At 35.7% G+C, this 23,081-nt stretch overlaps 1 protein-coding gene across 1 annotated transcript; it reads left to right on the top strand.

Annotated features, from left to right (window-relative positions):
- Positions 1 to 3,237: 3,237 nt before the first annotated feature.
- LOC149803307 (stearoyl-CoA desaturase 5-like) lies at positions 3,238 to 23,013 on the top strand. Its single transcript, XM_089953004.1, has 5 exons — positions 3,238 to 3,394; positions 13,351 to 13,575; positions 16,777 to 16,907; positions 19,321 to 19,526; positions 22,365 to 23,013. The coding sequence occupies exons 2-5, from the start codon at positions 13,353 to 13,355 to the stop codon at positions 22,792 to 22,794; spliced, it is 990 nt and encodes a 329-aa protein (XP_089809130.1). The 5' UTR covers positions 3,238 to 3,394; positions 13,351 to 13,352; the 3' UTR covers positions 22,795 to 23,013.
- Positions 23,014 to 23,081: the final 68 nt, after the last annotated feature.

Raw genomic sequence — 23,081 nt, 5'->3', positions numbered from 1 at the left:
TAATCTTTTTTGTAACGTTTCACACGCTCTATTGACCTATTAATATAACCCCAATATGGGATATACTCCCGAATTATTTCAAAGCACAATATGCATCAATCTAAGAACTGTTTGCCATTATCATGCTGCCATAATTCTCTGATATAATAATAGTATTCTCAGACAATGTGTGGTATAGAAATATAGCCACAATCAATATTTTAAAAGGAAAAACTCACACAAAGAATATTTCTTAGTGAAATATTTTCTCCTAACGATATATTAACAATCTCCGCAATATATCTTTTATAAAATATAGTGCGATAAACAATCACAATAGAAGGCAGCTACAGCAATGCATTGGACTGGTATAGTAAGTTCCCTTGTTAGGGGGAGACCACCACGATTCGCGTAGATCATGTACTTTCGTGTGATTTCAGGTAAATTCATGGGTATAGAAGGCTTGTGACCTATATCAGTAAGAATAGACCAAAGGCCCCATGATTATACTACTCTCTAGTTGTTTACGTTATATAAAATGCCCCCTTGATGATCAATAGCAGTAGTAGTAACAGTAGTAGTAGCAGCAACAATAGTGGTAGTACAGTGAAACTATTGTTTCGAACTATCATACTTTTCCCCGTCAGTAACAGTGCCGTTTGAAGTCCGATTGTATTTTTTATTTAAAAGCGGGCAATTCACATTTAAATGCGATGAATTTGTCGTTCAACCTCCATTAACTGCTATGATTGAAGCTGTATAAAATAAACATATTTTCATTATTCTTCAAGGAAGACAAATTACCAGAACTTTTTACGCAGCGATACACTTTCGCACAATCAAATAATACAAACTACAACATAAGGTAGTAATGGAAAGATAATGAAGTTCTGAAATAGGCAGAGAATATTTATTTGAAAGCTGGGAGCAGCGCAAGATAGTGAAGAAAAGAAAAAAGTAAAAACAATTGACCTTACTCCAGAAGGTAGATCGCTCCGCCTACCGAACACGTGACTTGACACCCTCTTAACCTCCGACAAACAGTCTGTGAAAATGGCGGGCGTGATAACATTAAAAAAGATATACCAGACGATATTGGTGAGCAGTATTTGCCATATGAAACAACATTGAGACAGAGACAGCAAGCGAGAGCATTTATCCATCGCTTGCACTTCTCTAAGTTACGTCGGTATGCGGAGAACTCGCCCCCATGTATTTGGAGAAGTCGCCCCAGAGTGGTTGGAGAAGTCGTCCCAATTGGTTGGAGAAGTCATCCCAAAACTTGTCACCCAAATAACCTTTTTATAACAGAATTAAGTCATCTTTTACATGATTCATGTTTATATTTTTTATATATACGCGATCACAAAAAAGATATTAACTAAATTAAAGCAATGTCATAGTAATATTTATAAGAACGAAATTAAGTCTGCATATAATCTAATGAAAGACGACAGTATAGTGATTAAAAAGGATGATAAGTCAAACATTATTATTATTGTGAATCAGGATGATTATGTTAAAGAAGTTGAACGTCAATTAGAAATTGAATAAAAAATTTCAACATGCATTAACGAGATCGCTAAAAATAATAATTCCGTATATGAGGAATTTGATACTTTCCCTCTTAACATACGTACACCTCAATTCTACATAATACCCAAAAACTCATACAAATCCTGACCATAATTTACCTTTAAATTTTCCAGGACGACCCATTATATCAGGTTGTAATTCATATACTGAAAACCTATCCAAATTTATTGATAGTGTTTTACAACCTTTATTGAAATCACTTCCTTCATACATTAAAGATACAACTATTTTTATTAAAAAGTCGAAGTCTATTCCACATCTATCTGATAATTTCAATCCTGGTATCATTACATGTAACATCACTATATACCAACTTTCCGCATGCAAATGGTATTGAAGCAAGCAAATATTTTCTTGATAACAATCCTAATAATATCACACTATCTAGCGACGATGTTTATAAAATAATAAAAACTTACCTTGGAAAATAATTATTTTCAATTTAATAATACGAATTACACACAGATAATGGGTATTAATATGGCTCCTATATACTCTTCCCTTTCATGGGTGAATTAGAAAAGGATTTTATTCAAAACGAGAAGTTTAATACATCTCTTTGGTTCATATTTTTAGATGACATATTTATGATCTGGCAGCATTCAACTGAAGAACTGAAAAAAAATTATTGATCGCATAAATCATTTTCACCCGACGATTACATTTACTTATATTGCATCTAGTACGCATGTTTCATTTTTAGATGTAAATTTAATAAAAAATATTGATAACACCATCTCTACAAATATTAATAAAATGCATCTAATGATTTGAAGAGCAGAGAAAAAGGGACAGATAACACTTATTTTTTGTTAAGTAGAGAAGCGGAGTTGATCAAATGGAAAAGTTGAAAAATTGCAAATTTTATAAATTTAATAAGTTATTAAGTTGAAGAAAAACAACAATAAATAAAGCTTAACCATGTGGCGACATCTCAGAATTACTATATATGATCCTTGGGGCGACTTCTCCAAACCGTTGCGAAATTTGTAAATATATAGAATAGCCGAGTCGATATCGACAGAAGCAGCTTGTCGGAGGAAAATGGCGGACGTAAACAGTGCCTGGAGGTGTGTATAATAGCGCTCGCTGATTGGTCAATAGAGCAGAATGATTGACAACTGGCGATAGGTCAACTGATCAAATATTGATAGAATTTCTTTCTATCGATAAATTTATCTGCTTGCATAATGTGAGCGGTCTGTCACATTTTCTTGATCTACATCTGCCATCTTAATTGATTGAACTATCCGGAAGTTAGTTGCATCGAGATGCCCTCTGGTGTTTTCAAGGGGAGATACTAACCGTGTGGCCTACATCAGTAAGAATGGACCAAAGGCCCCATGATTATACTACTCTCTAGTTGTTTACGTTATATAAAATGCCCCCTTGATGATCAATAGCAGTAGTAGTAACAGTAGTAGTAGCAGCAACAATAATAGTAGTAATAGTGAAACTATTGTTTCGAACAATCATACTTTTCCCCGTCAGTAACAGTGCCGTTTGAAGTCCATTGTGTTTTTAAAAAAGCAGGCAATTCACATCTAAATGCGATGAATTTGACCCAGGCAAATGTAATAACGTTGGATGATGAATACGGTACATTGAACTCTACATACGCCGGATTTGTTCTCCGTTCATATGCTATTTTCAGCTCTAGACAGCTCTATCCCTTGTCACATCACGTGGTCCATAAACAGACGATGTTTATGAAATACGCATTAAGCGCACTAATCGAACAACAGTGAACGAAAGCAGACTGCGCAAAGTTGATGTGCAATTAGAAACGTTATTGAAAGAAAGAGAAAGAATTATTAAGGTTAGTTTCGAAATTTTGAAAGGCCTTTGATCTTCTATCACTGTAATTAGAAAATGTCATAATATCAGAGAGAAAAAAATCCTATCGCCCATTACGATGATATAATGTTAGGGAAATCTGTGTCAAGATCGGTATATGGATGTTTTTATTTATATCTGTATTAGACTTTGTCTGACATTTTCTTTCTACATTGATAGAATTTCAAAGGCCTGTGAAAAATTACTTTTATTTTCGTACCTTCACGCAACGTATACAGATCGAACTGAACAATAGTTTGTCACATATTAGACTTCGCATGTGTTTAAACAAATGCATGCACGTGGTTCGTTCAGTGGCGACATTTTTAAATTTATATCGTGCCGAGTAAAGTGCAGTGCCCAGTGACACATCACGATAGAAATCAGAACAGGCTTGGGTTTGCGAACATAGCCTTTCCGACAGTATTTGGAAATCTGAAAAGAACCTTTGAAATACCACTTGTGACTCTAGGATCTAGTGCATATACATGTTGCTTGTTTATGAACTAACAGAACGTGTACGTCACGCACCACGCGTGCGTGACGTACCATCACTTATTGATTGAGGTTACATATATTAGTGGCAAAACAATCCACAATTACTTTTTCAAGCCAAGGATAAATTTCTCTTGCTGAACTTCATGCAAAATAATTCCATAAAGATTTTAAGATGTTTTTGACATCCTTCTTGTTTGCCTAGTATACTTAAGTGTGTGGTGGAGTTCTCAATTTTCTGGCGATTTCCCAGCTGTTGTCGAGCCTAGTGTTGGCGGAAAGCAACAGATTTTCAGTCGATTTTCCTTCGGCAGAAGCGTCAACATTTTGTTCATGTTTTGGTTAAAGATAACTTCAAATCATGCATGACGTCATTTCGACTTTTTTTTGGGGGGGGGGCAAAACTTGATGGGGAGGCTGAATAACAGGTTAGAGAGATAGTAATAGCAGGGACGCCATTTCAATTTTTTTCAGAGGGGCAAAACATGACGGGCTTGTTAATTTTCGTATATAGGCTACAGCAATTTTACAGCACATGCATGGTGGGGGGGGGGGGGGCACCGCCCCCCCAATGACGTCCTTGCTTTGATCGTCAGCGCTACACGCAGACCCAGGCCTTGTTTTTTTTTTTTTTTTTTACAAGACCGAAATATTTTCTATGTGGATTTGGTGTAAAGGCACCAAAATCCGATTTGATGCATTGATGAGAATTGAAAAAAAAAAGAAAAAAAAAGTTGAAATGACGTCCCTGGTTTGAAATTTCCAGTACTAGATATAAAAGGGGGATTTGTTTTAACTTAGCTAAGCGTGAATGCTCGTCCATGGCTTTGTTTCTTCCTGAAGAAACAAAGCAATAGTAAAGTGAGAGTGTGGTAAAAATCGTTTGTGGAGACACTGGCCAATTTTCTGAAAGATCGGCTTCCATCAGGATGACTACGAAATGTAGACTTTTTAGTAATGTAAGACCCGTCCACAGCTCTTATTAGCACAGGTCTCCGAGTAAATTTACTGTCCTGTAATGAGCAGACAAATGCATGTGGAAAAGTTGCAGAAGATTGTGAACATAGAGAAACCTGAAGCACTGGAAGAGTCAGACGATGAGCGTTAATGATAAGCAGACGTTAGTGGTCGAGTATATGGGTGATAATCAGACGGAACCATTTATGAAAATACTATGTGAAATTGAAAGCGACGCTACTAAGCATGTACCACAGGAGACCCCAACAAAATCAATAATGAGACTGCTAAGCTGTTATCTCTAAATAACATTTTCAAACTGTTCTACTCTTGGTATGGGGAAAAAGATATTGAAACGACTTCTTGAAGAATGAGCAGAATAAGTAAACGTTAGTGGCTAGAGGGGGTATTGATGAAAATATGTGTGATATCATGTGGGATGCTAACAACTGAATTTTAGGAGACCAAAACAAGACTAGAGATTTAGAATTGTCTATCGTCTGACATGAGCGAAGCAAAATGTGCATATGCTGCTTTATTGCTAATGTGTTTATGCTACTAACCGCGTTAACAGCTGCAACATTTCGGCAGCGAGTACAGGGCATTCGGATTTACTGACAACCACTAAAAATGACAAAGCTAGCACTCGTGGTTGCTCACCCTGCCTCTGAAGTAAAGGCTGTACTAAATGTCGGGAATAGCACGTGAGGAGGCTATTGCCGTGCTCAATGCACTAAAAAGACAGGCTAAAAAAAAAAAAAAACCTGGCTGACACGTATCTTTCTTATCCTATCGCGTAGTGGTATTTTCAGATGGGTACAGTGTATTGTAGCATGGCGGAGCGCTGGGAATAGGCCTCATGTCAGAAAGCTGTTGTCTTGACGGTTCTGTCGTCTTTGTTCCCGTCGTTTCTGCTGTTCCAGTTGACACCACACAGCCTATGATGTTGTTGTGGGGTTTAACGACATTTTGCAGCACACGGCTATGCATGGCGGCCAGTATTAATGGTGGAGGAAGAACCCGGAAAAAACCCCGAGAAGAACCACCGACCCACGAAAAGCTACTGGCATGCTTTCTCACATACCCACATTGGCCGAATTCTAGACTCGAACCCACGCAGACAGGGGTGAGATGACGGTGATCCGTAACAGATAGCGCTTTAGACCACTCGGCCACTCGGGGCCCACACAGCCTGTCATGAACCACCACGGCGAGTTTTCTTACGGCACAAAGTAGCTGTCGCGGCCTTCAGTGGGCCATCAGCTATTCTTTTGCCCCCTCATTAAAATATGCCTGAAAGAGTTGCTCACCTTCTGCACATTTGATAGCATCTTTTTTTATATAAAAAATATATTTTGTGGTCACATGCATTTATTTGTCATATTCGCTGAGGATGAGCTGGAATTTTTGTTTGGAGACCATTATCCTGGAGTGTTCGGGAAACCTGGTCTGGGATATAATTCAGTTTTCTTTCTGCCGTGACTCTTGAGTTGTTTTATTCAGGTCAATTGATCAGAGCAGCGATCACTGTCGATTATATGCAGATCCCTGTGCAGAGAGACAGCCATCAGCGTTTTGTCGACGCCAAACACTTCATTCACTGCACCCTGGTATTTCTTGCTGAGAGATCTTGAGAGCCATACGTCGTTAGGGTCTTGTAGTTTTGGGTACAGCAAAGGGTGGTCACGATATGTGAGGTGAAATTATTTAATTTGGGGGTGGGGGTTGTTACTTTAACTGTAGACGCGAAGCAGCAATCAGTCGCCACGGTGTTGTTGGTAACATGGATCTTTATATTTTAAGTTCTGGAAATGACACGATATTCGATATTGTAAAGGTGTAGTGGTTGTCTAGGGGTGGGGTTCTTCTTATAGACTTTAACGAATTATGAGAAGTTCCCCTGGTCCTTATTCAGAAAGTTAATTCTGGACACTATATTATTTATTGACTAAATATATTTATGGCTACGAGCCCCCAGTCAGCAATGCCGACAGTTAAATTAAAAGAAATACAAGGATGAAATTTAAACAATAACAATTTAATAAATGAAATTTAAAAGAATTTAAAGTAATCAATGTCTCTCTTTCCCCCAATGATCCCTTTGATCATCATTTGAGTTCACAGTGTGAGGAGATTTTTCCCTTCTTGAGTGCTACTCATCTAAATCTCTTCGTTCCCTTGTCTTTCTCTCCTTTTGTGATCTCCACTTCCGCTTCCTCTTCTATAATCCTTGTTCCTTGCCGTTATCTTGACTTCCGGTTCCTCTTCTAGTATCCGGAACCCTTGACGGTATCCCTTGAGGTCACCCGAAATTCACTCGGTATCTCTCACCGTCACCCGAAATTCTCTGAACTTCTCTCGTCCCCCGAAATTCTCTGAAATTCTTTCGTCCCCCGAAAGCTTCCTGATCGAAGCTATTTCATGAATTTCCTAAATTCCGCCAATTTTTACGAATGGCTAACGGAGTGTGTGTCACTGCGACTCTTAAACACCAACTGACGAATTTCAGGCTTGTTCAAGTCTTATGCCAGTTTCTCGAATCAAGTCCCACCTACAACGCATCCCGATTGGATGGCGACGGACTCTGGTCATTTGATCGAACTGTCAATCATAAAAATGTCAGTCTGTGTGTCCCCATGTACTGTCCAGCCTACCATTGTCGGCTTCCGGCTCTTTGAAGTTGTCTACGTCACGTGTTCCCATGTACAAAGATTCCCGCCAGATTTCCACTCAAGAGCTCAAACAAAGACTGGGTTACGTAAGAGGATTAGCCAACTTAGGTACTTGGAAAAACAAAGCTTACCTGGCTCCACTTACAGACTTATAAATACATGTATAATACAAGGGGTTGGGGTAAAACATCACAGATATGCTTGCCAAGAGTCAGAACTACTGCGCCGTTTCAACGATTTAAAAATAGATGTATGGCTGATTACTGTGATGCGGAAGAGTACCACGTGTTTTCGGCTATGGTGCTCTTTCTTTGCTGATAATACGAGTGACTGACGATTCTACATACACAGTAGGAAAGGTTACTACCGAATGCATTTCGCAAAGTACTACATCGGCATTATTGTAGCAGTCACTCCTGAGAGTCTCAACGGATAGTACATTCGGTTTTTGTTGGTCAGTATAAGTGCAATTACCACAAGCTGACCAATGACTGGTTGGTTTATGGTGCTCTGGGTGATCTCAGTGATCAATGTCTGTATGCTTTGCAACACTGATCAGCTTCGTCTGAACCAGTAATTGTCAAGCCCAAGTTGGCGCAGGTACTTTTTGACAAGTGATTTGTATTTCTTGTTAGTGTCCACCATCGCTTCCACGATGCAGCACTAAAGATTTGTGTTCCTTGTATATGTCTGGTCGCTTCCCTGTGGCTTTATTTACATGTCATTTTTTTGTTGGTACCAGACATATAGAAATGCAAAGGTCGAAGGGGGGGGGGCTGGATTCACCTCTTTAAAAAAATATGCACAGAAGTATCATACAAGTAGATAAATCTCTCTCTGCGATATGTGGGTCAGTATGAAAATAATATATATTCATTCCCAATGCTGATAATAATTGCATAGTTTTAACTGGTCAAATAAAGAGGGAGGAAAGAAAGAAAGAAAATATACATTACATTATTTTTCTGGTACAGCGTGATAGCAACATTACACGATGTCTTTACATGATATTCTGATCATAGCTTCGTCAAGACACAACTTACTCTACAGGAACACGTGTAAATGATCCATTTCTTTCTGAAGGTTTTGCCTTCAGAACGCTTAAAAGTGTTATATGTTTCTGCTAAATAACTGCTGTTTAAAGTTTGCTTAAATTGAGATATATTTGGATGGGAAAAACAATACTTGCATTTTTACATATAATACTTTACATGCATTAAGATAAAATTTAATACGTTACATGCCTTTTGCCTATTATATATATATATATATATATATATATATATATATATATATATATATATATATATATATACTGACCAACTTTTCTGTACATGTTAAAACATGTTGACTGTTTAGTAATGTCCAGCACTTCTTAATGGTCTCTCTCTCTCTCTCTCTAGTAGATTTTAAAAAGTCTTTGCATGCCCAACAAGCATGAGGAAATTTTGCTTCAGACTATAAGCAACATGTTCAGTTAGTTGCATAATGTTTAAAAGAAACCGCAGATTTATTACAATCGATATTCACGCAAAAGACAAAAAATGTATGGAGTAAGAGACTACATATAGTACATCTTTAAAAGTATATCCTTGTGTATGATAATTGAAAATATAACTTCTGAAACTTTATTAAAGTATATTCATATATAAGCGGAAAATGGTACTCTTTTGAAATACCTAGTTCGTAATGATGTATGTGTCAAGTGTATGCACTGGAGTGTAAATGTAGACAGTTTTTCATACTTATCAGGAATTTTATACTTTTCCTATTCATTAGTTGTGTACATAATTATAGTAGATGAAAAAAACCATATAAATATGACGGATTTTTTTCTTCGTAATTTTCAGAAGCTGACATATCAGGATGATTCCCACTTTTTTGGGGGAGTTTATATATAAACTAAATCCTTGTAACTTTGGAGGCTAATAAAGTAGAAATGGCAGCCTGGACAGTGTTAGTGTCGTTATTATTACTGAAAGTAAAATCGCTAAGTTTTCATAATTCTACGTTTCTACGCTGAATCGCAGCCGGAAGTACCAGCTTTTAATAAGTGGATTGATATCTCTAATATTATTTATGACACATTCAGTACAACCATGGAAACAAACGACAATATTATAGGTAAAATTGCAAACCTATATGTTCATGATGTAATGTACAATTCGCAACATACGCATAGCAGTAAATTAGCAGTTTATGTTATATTATTACAGTTCCGCAGGACCAACTGATATTAATCAAAAGTGCAACAAAATCATTATCAGTGTGTACACATTAAACCATGCGTTGACGATACACCAGACACTTAGTCATATACCTCAAGCTTTAAGGTCATAAAACGAAACCCAAACGTAAAATGTGTTTTCCTTTGACAACTTCCTTCATGGAAATATACATGTAGTTCGAACCATGACATTAAGTTGACTTCGTGGTTGCTAGTACAGGCAGCCTTCAGGCTTCCGGGCAGTCAGAATGGTCTATATATAGTAGACACTGACTGAGAACATGTTACATGAACGCAATAAAATATCAAAGTACTGAAAGTAATGTAAGACAGAGTAATTAGAATATTTTCATGCTGTTAGTTAAAACGGAATGTCGATAGAACCATTCTTTCAGGAGGTAGATGTTTAGGATAGTTAAGCCATGGCTAATGTGTGTGTGTGTGTGTGATTTGGTTTTTAAAGTAGCTTTAACAATTTTTCAGTCATATTGCTACGATGACTGCGTGACAGTTTACAGTGATATCTAGCACTGGGGCATCATGCCGCAGACATGTATCATGTTGTTCCACCCAGTCACATTATCTTGACACCCGGCTAACTAGTCCTAACACTAACCTCTTAATGCTGAGCGCCAAGTGAGGCAGCTGCTAGTACCATTTTTGTAAGTCTTGGTATGACTTGGCAGGGGATTGAACCCACAACCTTCCACTTCCGAGACGGATGCTAAGTCATGGCTAATGATGGCTTGAATTCATGTTCATGTTAGACCATTGGTGTTATTCTAAGAAGTCTTTTTGGAGAAGCTTATGCCAACATGACCTCCTTCTCTGGAGGATGAACATGAGCAAAATTTTCAACATGGTCACCATGTCAGCAATGGTGGAGTTTAGTAAATTATCGCCATCTTCATGCAAAACCAAAAATATCATTGTCAGAATGTAAATTAAGACCTTTCATGCAGGAAGAGTAGCAAAGAGCTATAGTTTTAAGGCCACAATGCTTGATGTCACCATTTTTATCTTTGATCATCATAAAAAGGCTTTTTTGGAAAGGTCATGTCAAAACGATCATCCATTCAGATGGAGTAGAGACAACAACATTTGGTTTTATAATGCTGATGATGTTGGAGGAAAAATAAGTATCAATATCATTTGGGACTAACTGATATAATAATAAATCTGTTTATGTAAACAACCATATTCAAGTTAGCTTCTATGATGATCATTTTGGAGATCAGATGGGCACCATCTTCATCAGGAACCAAAGTGAAAAACCAATTTATTTAGAAGGAGAACTGATAACAAGATTTTCAAGATGGCCACAATGACAGCCATGTTGGATGACTGGCCCATATTCATTATGGCCAACTGGCAGTCGAAATGAAATTGTATACCAGTTTTCATGCATCACTTTTTCCAAGGAGTTCTCAAGTAGTAGCGACAATAAGCAACTGATAACAGAAAATGTACTATGGACATTTGAGATCAGATTGTGATAATCAAATTTGGTGTGTGACCACTAAAACTGAAAATGAGCAGTAAGGTATATATCTAGAAGTACATGCATGAATTAAATGTAGCATTTCTGTTCTTTTTTTTTATAGAAATGCCTTCTCACTGCTGTGTGGGTTATGTGAAGAATAGCAATAGCAAATATATATTTACCTAATCATATATATACCTTTCTAGTATGTCATTATTAGTTACTTGTTTTGTTTGTGGGAAAATGGTGAACAAATTACGGCAATTAGAAGCCAAGGGCACCTTAATTTCAAAATGATACATGGACAGATTTAGAAACTACCCAGATAAAATGGACACGCCTTGTACTTATGAAACTCGGCAACTTGACAGTGTACTCAGGGTGAAATGTTGGATCTTTGAATGAACTTCACAGATCAAAGAATTGTTTAGCAAGCAATCTCCTATGAGAGGATGGAACAGTTGGAGATCTTTATTGTTAGTTATCATATTTATTGATTTATAAAAAGTTCAGTATGAGCTCAGTTTGAGGAGCAATGTAAATGTGTGATCCGAAGTGGGTAGTACACAATAAGCTGAAAGAAAATTATGGTTAGGAAGGCCAGGTATGAAAGAGGTAGATAACTCACTCAAGAAGCGGGCTCTTCCAATATTAGATATATAATTGTCTTTAATTGAGCTATGATATGTAGAGTCTTACATCTGTCCTGCATCCATCATCACTTGGTAGTTTAGCCAGCAATGCTTGAAAATTGTCATTGTGTCAGTTAATATTGTCACAGATCATCTCATGGTACCACTACTTGTTGTATACTCTTACTAATTCAGACCAAACATCATTTAGTATGGTGGGCCAAATTAGACTGACCCATACAGTGTTCACTTTATTTTAACAAGATCTAAGGAAAGGAGTAACAATCCCACAGAGATATAAGAGAGAGAGAGAGAGGGGAAAATGTACTGTACATAGCAAACATAAACATTTTTGGTCTAGTTGTAAGTTTGTACACCAAGCCTGTTTTGGCATTTTTATGTTTGGCATTTTATTGTGCAATATTTTATGCCAGCAGTTTCAAAATTTGTTTATTTTATGCTTTGATAAAATATGTATTGTGCAGTGTATATAATTTATGAGTAATTAATCATACTTTTGGTAAATTCTTGCTTTTGAAAGAACCCTCTGGAAATATTTCAACTCGCATGATTTGCCTTCATCTTCAAACCTTTACCTTGAGAGAAGGGATACATTCAAGAACATTGACAAGCCATACAGTAACTTTTCACTTGCACGGCCTTTCATCCACTCAGATGTATTACAGTTTGGCCAAAAATGATACCATTGAGATTTAGTTCATATCCTGTGTGTGTATATTGTTTTGATTTATTTATTATTTCTACCAAACACATAGGTTGTGACAAGTTGGACAAATATATTTTGAGGTTTCCATTTTAAAATACATGTATAGTGCCAAAATTATGGATTGGAACACACAAAAACCATAGTTTCATAGATTTGCCTTCTTTGACAGCTAAGGAGTTTGAGGCTTAGCGGGTTTTGCACCTTGTTTGCTTCCTTGGAACATTTGATGCAGTACTTTGCACTTTAATCTGCTTTTTAAAACAATACATGTATTCAGTGCAGAAACAGGATGGAATAAAATTACTTCTAATTCAGTACTATCGAATTAGACGTAATTTCATTCAGTTCTGTTCTGTTAGTGAGGAATGCTGAAAGAAACCTATTTTAGACTGTTTTACAATGATCAGCAGATACCCAAACTTCCAGCAGTTCAGGTCAAATCTTCTGTTTTGGCAAAATAAGTAGAAGCAATATGTACATTTGTTAGGTGTTGCAATTTTGTCCTTTCAAGGAAGCACTTGTTATATGGCCAATGTGTTATGGAAACACTTGCAGTTTCGAACCCAAAGGTCCTACGATTAGGTTTTGCTCACAAGACACCATGGCTCATTAGCCGGGTTTCATCGCCTGTCTGTAATTTGTGGTTTTCCTTGGAGTTCTGAATCAGCAAATATGGAAGCATTGCATCTTCTGAATGTATCTCAGTTATTTATATTTTTCATTGGGAAATTAGTGTTTATTTATAGAAATGGCCCCAAAATCACCTGACATTGAGATCGTAGAGGAAGGAGATGACCAGCTGGGGCTTGAAGCCATCATACCGGAAACATCAGCATCCCTCGATGAGCAAAAGCGAAGTCCACCATTATGTATCGTTTGGAAGAATGTTTTTGTGTTTACCGCATTACACATCGGTGCTGTGTATGCCATTTCGCTGATCCCAAGTGCTCATCCATTGACTTGGCTATGGAGTATGTATAGCGTTTGTTTTATATACAATAATTTAGATTACACAATTAAATTTGTTATTTTCTGCAACTGTGATTGTAGTTGATCACAGAATAGATAGCCCAGCATGTCACAAGCCACAAGTAAAATTGCACAATCTTTGAGGATTGTCATTTTATGTAGCAGATTTTCACCCATGTCATGGGACAATGAGAAATTTGCAGATAGGTCACTTCCTGTAATTAGAGCATATGGCTGCCATTTCATATGCAAATGACCATATCAGAGTAGGATGCAGTCCAGGTAGGGGATTGACCATTTAAATTTCAGTCAGATGGGACCTAGAATTATTTTGTCAAATTTTGTGGCCTGCAAAAATCTCCCAACAAATATATTTGATTTCATACATAGAAAGAAAAGAACCTATTACAGTTTATATTGATTATTTTTGTTGGAAAAATCTTCATGTACAAGAGAAAATTTAACATTACCCCCTCCCAATTAAATGGTCTGTTTCCATGTGTCTGTCTGTACTTGTGGAGTGGCAAGTAAGTTAGTAGCATAAGACATTTTGTTGAATATGAGTTTATTTTCACTTACATTATTTTAATAAACCAGAATTATATAGCCTTTTATTTTAGACGATGGAGCAACATTGTCTGCACAAATAATACATGATTGGAGGAATTAGGAACCAATCATTTAATTTTCGGGGGGAAGCAGGGATATTCTTTTACCTCAAGGTAATTAGTTTTTTCAGCTAATATAATGTTTATGATGGGGTCCTTTTTCAGGCTATTTATGAGTCAGACAGTTTTTAAATACAGAATGCCCACCCTCTGAAAATTATTTCCAGTTAGTCATGTATCACTACAAAGTATTATGATCTGTAGACCAATCTGACTCATCAGTCTGAGATGAAAAAGTATATATATAAGTATATATATATATATATATATATATATATATATATATATATATATATATATGAATTTGAAATTTGGATGAGCTGGATGTTGATGAAGACCACTGTAAACTGATAATCTGACAAACAGAATGGCTATCAGTGCGAGAGAGATAACAGCATTTTCAAAAGATTTTGCATCTGTAATTGTTACTTTATGATGGTCTATCAATATACAGGTAACAGTTAAAAACTGATTTTTGATGTTTTGTGTTTTTTTAAAAAAATTAATTAAAAACTTTGATTAAAGGAATAATAAGAAGCACCTGTTGCTGTACATGTACGCAAGGTATTTTTAAATATTTGGTCTCCTTGAAAAATTTATATCTTTTTTATTTATTGAGTCCACAAAATTAGAGAATTTTTATCCCCCAAACCCCAGGGATATTACATTAGAAGGAGCCCAAAGGCCCAGACCATAAAACAGCAGTGATTAACCATTTAATAAGTTGGCTTTCAATGGCTTTGTGTCAGCCAAGGGAAAATTTCACACATCTCCAATGTGAAAACATTTTTTTGTATCTTAAAACAGAAGCTATGTGATATTCACACAATTCCAAAAATTTAATACAAAAGGGTGTCAAAATATCTTATGTAAGACCAATCATCCTCAAAGGTACATTAGAGCTCACCTTGTTTACAGGTACTCCTAAATATAACCATTATTTGGCATATAAATTATTAAAACATGTTGCAATATTCATTTTTGCAATCAAAAGCATTATTGTTCCAGTAAAAAACTGTACTCTATTAAAAATGTGGAAAATGCTTCACAAGACTTGCTGAAATGGTGTCTGTGTTAAAAATGTTTTAGCTTGTGCTTGCATGTTTTCAAAATGACCAAAACCAAAAGTTTGATTATAAAGCAGGCAATTAGTTCTATTGGAATAATACATCTGACAACTGAAAAGTTGGTAAATCATACTAATATATGTTGGCTGGTGCCTTTTTGAACATGTATCTACTTGGACAGAATCTATCCTCATCATGTCTGGTACACAGATTATTGCATGTTTCCATTAACCAGCAGTGCATGTTTTCCTTCTGAATCTGATGGCCATTCTACCTCGGTTTGCAAACAAATATTGTCTCCAAAATGAAGATCTAGTGCTGAAGGTGTTGTTGTGCCTGTTGTCTTGAATGTACTAATGTACCAGTAGCCTGAAGTGTGATGATGAACTAACAGTCTTTCAATTAATCACAGTAATATAATCCAAAATGCCCTTGTCTGAATTCACTCTAATTCCAAGTTAATATTTCTGTCCAAGTTATAATGAAGCAAAAAAAAACCTAATAATAAATTAAATGTACATAACATTCAGGTCATTCTACATTTATACAAACATGTAGTTTAAATGGAGGGATCAAAAGGGAGGAGATTAAATTATGGTTACAAAATGAAATGTGGTACATTAAATGAAAAATACTTATAAAAAAGTGTAGATTAAATGAAGGTTATGAAGAAATGTAGATTGAATGAAGGTTATGAAAAAAAAAACGTAGAGTAAAGGTTACAAAAGAAAAACATGGATTACATGAAAGGATGCACATGATTTAATGGAAATTAGTATGTTAAAGATATGATGAAGGAAAATTGTCCATCCCCCTCAAATTTTATTTTTATTTTGTAAGAATTCTATAATCATCTTAAATTTACTTACTGTAAGTCTCTTTTCCTGGTAATCTGAATACATGCATCATCCAAGCAAATTGCTGGTGACCAATTTATAGTTGGTATTGTATCTTATGATATTTTTGCTGACAACTAAGATTTCTCCTCCAGTCTGAATTTCAGAAGGCGATACTGTCAAACTGTAAAAAGTCAAAGTCTATGTTTGCAAAATAATTGCAATGTTAAAAAAAAGAAGTTAAAGTCTTTGCTTTCTAACCCTTGCTTGTGTATTATGACCAATCCTAATTGGCTTAACTGGAATGGGTTTTTCTGTAAAAAAAATATCTATCTGCAAAAGAAAACTTAGCTAAGATGTTATTTGTTGAAGCTTTACATTATTAAGTAACTATTTTGATCTCATTGCTGCCTAACATGGGTGTTTGTAAACTGTTTGCACCTTCATTGTGTAAAGCATTTGCAAATGCCTTGCAAATTGTAATGTTTCGCAAAATGAAGTATATTGAATATATTCTGAAATGTGATTGTGAAAGGATGAAGGATGTGTGAGTAGATTAGGTAATTTATTATCTGGCTGGTTGGTTTATTGGTGATCGGAGTTTTTGTCAAACTCTTGTCATTTCTTTACAGCCATCTGTATGTACTGGATCTCTGGTGTGGGCATCACAGCAGGTTCACACAGACTCTGGGCACATCGATCGTACAAGGCCAAACTCCCATTACGCGTTCTGCTAGCTTTCATGCAGACCTCAGCAGTGCAGGTAAGATATTCAAAGACAAGACTAATATAATCTTTACTCACTAGAATACAAAAGAAAAACTGCTTTTATGCTTTATATAACTTGCAGTGCAGCCTTTGCTTCTTCTTCTTGCATTTTTTGCATCCTCCAGTAGTTTACTGTCTGTACTTATTTGAACATTGTTTTAAGTCCTTTACAATACATCAGTGTACTTATTTCAGCATTGTAGGAAGTCATTTTCAAAACATCAATGTACTCATTAGAGCATTGTATGAAGTCATTTTCAAAACATCAGTTTACACATTTGAGCATTGTATGAAGTCCTTTATAAAACATCAGTTGACTCACTTGAACATTGTATGAATTCCTTTATAAAACATCAGTGTACTCACTTGAACATTGTATGTCTTTTACAGTACATCCATGTACTCACTTGAACATTGTATGAAGTCCTTTATAAAACATCAGTTTACTCACTTGAACTTTGTATGAAATCCTTTATAAAACATCAGTGTACTCACTTGAACATTGTATAAGTATTTTACAGCACATCCATGTACTCATTTGAACATTGTATAAAGTCCTTTATAATACATTCATGTACTTATTAGAACATTGTGTGAAGTTCTTTACAACACATCATGGTACTCTTATGAGCATTGTATGAAGTCATTTCCAAAACATCCATGTACTGACTTGAACATTGTATGAAGTCCTTTACAACACATCCATGTGCTCACTTGAATATTTGTATGAAGTCATTTATAAAATATCAGTGTACTCGAACATTGTATGAAGTCCTTTATAATACATTCATGTACTTATTTGAACATTGTATGGAGTTCTTTACAACACATGGTACACTTTTGAGCAATGTATAAAGTCATTTCCAAAACATCAATGTACTCACTTGAACATTGTATGAAGCCCTTTACAACGCATCCATGTACCCACTTGAACATTGTATGAAGTCCTTTACAACACATCCATGTACTCACTTGAACATTGTATGAAGTCCTTTACAACACATTATTGTACTCACTTGAACATTGTATGAAGTCCTTTAAAATACATCCATGTACTCACTTGAACATTGTATGAAGTCCTTTAAAATACATCCATGTACTCACTTGAACATTGTATGAAGTCATTTACAACTCATCCATGTACTCACTTGAACATTGTATGAAATCCTTTACAATGCATCCATGTACTCACTTGAACATTGTATGAAGTCCTTTACAATACATCCATGTACTCATTTGAACATTGTATGAAGTCCTTTAAAATACATCCATGTACTCACTTGAACATTGTATGAAGTCATTTACAACACATCCATGTACTCACTTGAACATTGTATGAAGTCCTTTACAACACATTATTGTACTCACTTGAACATTGTATGAAGTCCTTTACAATGCATCCATGTACTCACTTGAACATTGTATGAAATCCTTTACAATGCATCCATGTACTCACTTGAACATTGTATGAAGTCCTTTACAATACATCCATGTACTCATTTGAATGTTGTATGAAGTCCTTTAAAATACATCCATGTACTCACTTGAACATTGTATTAAGTCATTGACAACATATCCATGTACTCGTTTGAACATTGTATGAAGTCCTTTAAAATACATCCATGTACTCACTTGAACATTGTATGAAGTCTTTTACAGCACATCAAAGGGGTCATGTTGAGCAAGGCTATTTAACGTTTGTGCTGGCATTTTTAGGCTTGTTTTATGTATTCCAACTAAGAAGCTGCAATATGGGGTCATGTTGAATATTACAGTTATATTTTCCAAGAGGAAGATACTAGAATGGTCAGCATTGCATGAAACCAGAGATGTAAGTTGTGAGTGCAGTTTTATATAGTATCATATACTTTGAAACAGTGTGAGCTGGGGTGGGTGAATTCTATGCAATAGGCATGGCTCAAAATTAACAATTTCAGCATATCATTAGCAAGAAACTTCTAGTGTATTTATTCATTTAGCTAGCAGTAAAAGGAGTGTAACTAGCAAAATGCTAGCTTGCTTGTATCAATTTTGAACCCTGAATAAGATTTGTAATCACTCCGTCAACCCAGCAGGAAAATATTGACTGTTCCAAAAATATTGACTGCTCCAAAACTTGAATGTCGCTAAAATGACTTTTACACATGACTTTCAGCTGAAGTTAATTCCATGCAGCTTGTTGTGAGATGTTTAGAGAAGCAGTGAGAAATATGATCGTGTATGAGAAATGTTCAAAGTTTTAGTTTATGTAGTGTAAAATGTAACTCTTTGAAATGACTTCTGTTTATAAACAGTAATTCTGGAAATCTGCATTTGGTCTGTGTTTCAGAGTTATTTTGGAAATAGCCTGTATATATTACAAATACTTTTCAAGGCCTATTTTTCTTTCCTTTTCACATTTATTTTAGAATGACATCATAGAATGGGCGCGTGATCATCGTGTGCATCATAAATACACTGAGACACATGCTGATCCTCACAATGCCAACCGGGGCTTTTTCTTTGCTCACATTGGCTGGCTTATGGTTAAAAAACACCCAGATGTATGTATAAAGGGAAAGCATCTGGATCTGTCAGACCTGTATGCTGATCCAGTCTGCAGAATACAACGAAGGTATGGCATTATTTGTCCAAGAGTAAAGTGTGACTGTTATAAATTTGATCTAGAAAATTTTCCAACCAAGAGACCTGATGACAGGTCAGTTCAATTCATCACTGAGGACAGCTGATGTAGGTCCAACAGTTTTCTTTATATACTGTGAAACACAAACTGATTGATCATGTTTGATGGATGGATAGATGGACAGATGGATGCAATAGATCATTTCTGTATTATTACTGAACAGGATGCTTATGCATATATTTTAATGTGAGAAAGCAGGACTGTGGTTAATCGTTACCAGAAGTCCATTATCAACTATCTTCAGGGGGTGCTCCTTTCCTGCACCTCAATTTAGAATGAGGATATGGTTTTCTATGGCTACGTGGACAAGCAATATGTTATTGTTTGGGTGGATTTTATAGCAAATTCCAGTGATATGCTTCAATATCTGCATGCTTTGGAACTTTTTATCAACTGCAAGCATAAATGTAACAGAACCAGGACATGGCTTCTGTATAACTTTTATGTGTTTTAAGGGCATTGAAAACAAGTGCAATATTTTTCACAATGTGTATTCTCTTATTATTATTATAAGTTCTGAACACAAATCAGATTATGATGGCAATGTGACAATAACAATTAATTAATACAATTTAGGGTACTGTCAATTAAATGAAAAAGGAAGATATGTAGACCTCATAGTCCAATGATTTTTATAAAATCCACAAGCATTTAATGTTTACTACCTGATGTCCACTAATGACATTCGTTGTGATTATTAAGTTTCACACTTTATCACAAACTTTATCACAAGCTCTCATTAGTTTTCTTGTCTAGATTTCCTGTATGTCAGATGATATAATTTCTTCCCTGATATACTAAAAATCCACATTGTATGAAACGCTGCTCAAACTTGGGACCTTTCGTATTCTGCTGCATTGGTTTAAACTGATTTCCAAAAAATGTTGAACTGATATTTTATCCAACACAATTTTATCACTGAGTACGGAATTCATCATTTTGACATGAATTTACTAAACAATAAAAAGAGTTTCCGTTATATATTCCTATTAAAATATCTTGAAGACCACAACCACAATTAAATAAAAGAAGAAAACATATCTTGATGACCATAACATTAGTTTTGTCAGAACTTTATCTGATGCAATTTGACCACAAGATAGGCTTGTCTAGATAGAATAATGAACATGCATCGCATCTAGCACTCACTATTTCATGGGTTGGGGAAGGGGCCACTATATTTTCAGGTTTAATGGGGGCTTTACAGGTAATACAACAGCAATAAACGCCTGTGTCCAGTATGGGTGTTAAGACTTTATCAGTACATATCAGTGGTGCAAATATGACCGTGTACTTAGTATCGTCTTTCATTGATAAAATCATCCTGAAGAGCTTGGATTATTTAATGGTTTGTATTTTAACCAGATTAATATAATGGACAATAATAAAGAGAACCACATTGAATGTACAATTCGGAGTGTCAAATATGTTACATACAGGTGGTTACTTATATTTTGATGGATGTTGTACATTCTAGAATGGCATATGTTAATATGTTATTTGCAGTATGTGCAAAGAATTAAATGCCCCCACCCCCTTGCTGTTCTGCTTCACAAAGTAAATTTGCTTCAACCAGGAGTTTTGAAATTTATTTTTCTGGGCTTTGCTTGCTTTGCTGATTGCTTCCTGAATCACCTTCAAAAATGAATCACACTTGAACATTATTCCAACAGTTGGAATCATTTTGCTTTGGGTTTTATATATGGAAAATCCAACTTCAAAGAAACATCGCTGCTGTTAACAAGATTGCCAATAATCTTTAATACCAAGGGCTTAAACATTCTCATTTAAGGAAATGACATGTAATATCTTTTGTTCCTCAAACATGCAGCTAGCATCGTTTTGATCTACTTGTAAACTTAATAAAAACCATTGGGTTGTTCCACTTTGTGAACTTCATCTATGAAAATTAGCACTGTGCCTGCCGCAACCCCCAGCAGTCTTCCAAGGACATAACACATTACCCAGGCAGCTATTGTCAGCCAGGGAAGTTAAGCCTGAAATGGTGGCTGTGAATACCTGGCCTCTTCTCCTTCTAATTCTCTTTCACAATTTGCTATAGAAACTGCCTCAAGGAGAGCTTTTCATATGCTCAGAGCAGGACTGTTTACCATTTATACATGTTTATATGAAGTGGATTTTTTTAAGATTACAAAAAATTCTGAATTTTGGAAATATGACCGTGTCAGGTGATTTGGTAGTTTAAAAAATTGTGTTGTTAGCATGACACACTGTGTTAAAGCATTGCACCAGTCATTGTACAGTTGCAGTTATCAGTTGTGGTTGTGACTGGTTTTTATAACGTGTGTATAGAGTGTGTAAAAATACTGGTATGTTTTCAATTTTTAGGAAAATCATTCTCAAAAACAGTAGATTTTAAGAACAAAACATCCTTTCTGTCCTACCCCTGGTGGTAGAATTACGTGTATGCAGAGTTGAAAGAATGACAAATCGTAAAAGACATGAGTGTATGGAACAGAGCCCATTCACTTGAATCTAATATAATAATCATTTCCTCAATCTTACATTGAAACAGTAATATAAATATGTTTAGAAACCACATTGGAATGAACACATTTCTTTTCAAAATACAAAATGAACAGTACTTGAAATATTTATATAGTACAGATTTTTAAAGGATTTTGAAAATTGTTTAATCATTTGGACTTTAACATGTGTTGATATTGACAAAACAAGCATAACATTTGTTATAATCACATTGATAACACATTAGTACAGTTGTAAATGTAATATATATGTCCATTTCAGGTACTACAAGATTTTGGCGATTCTCATCTGTTTTGTCATACCAACTATTGTTCCTAACTACCTATGGGGTGAACAGCTTTGGACTGCATTCTGTCTAGCTGGAATACTTCGGTACTGCGCCATTCTGAATGCCACATGGTTTGTGAACAGCGCTGCTCACATCTGGGGCATGCATCCATATGACAAGCGGATCAACCCCGGGGAAAATCCCATCGTTTCGTTTGTAGCTTGTGGGGAGGGCTTCCACAATTACCACCATGTGTTTCCACATGATTATTCCACAAGTGAATATGGATGGAAACTGAATATCACGACATTTTTCATTGATACAATGGCTGCAATTGGTCAGGCCTATGATTTGAAAAAGGTGTCACATGATGCTGTGAGAAGTCGAAGAGAACGAACTGGTGACTTGGCAAAAGAAGACTGATTGCAGTAATGAATTAGGACACTTAAGCTGAGAATTGCGTATTTATTAATTGTAGCATGAGAGAGATTTGTGAGTTGTTCAGTGATTGCTCCCATTACTCAACAGGTGAGATTGGTATAGATTCAGTTGAGATTTATTGTTTGAGAATCAATAAAGACAGATTGGTAAAGATTCATTTGAGATTTATTGTTTGAGAATCAATAAAGACATTTCATTTTTTACAGTTTTATTCTTTTTTCTGTTTCAGATATGTATAATTTCATTGAACCTTAACATACACGATATGT

This window comes from Sinohyriopsis cumingii, chromosome 3, assembly GCF_028554795.1.
Source record: "Sinohyriopsis cumingii isolate HCF-2022 chromosome 3, ASM2855479v2, whole genome shotgun sequence".
NCBI classification, from domain to species: domain Eukaryota; kingdom Metazoa; phylum Mollusca; class Bivalvia; order Unionida; family Unionidae; genus Sinohyriopsis; species Sinohyriopsis cumingii.
The sequence above is the reverse complement of the archived record's forward strand: the minus strand, read 5'-3'. Positions and strand labels throughout refer to the sequence as shown.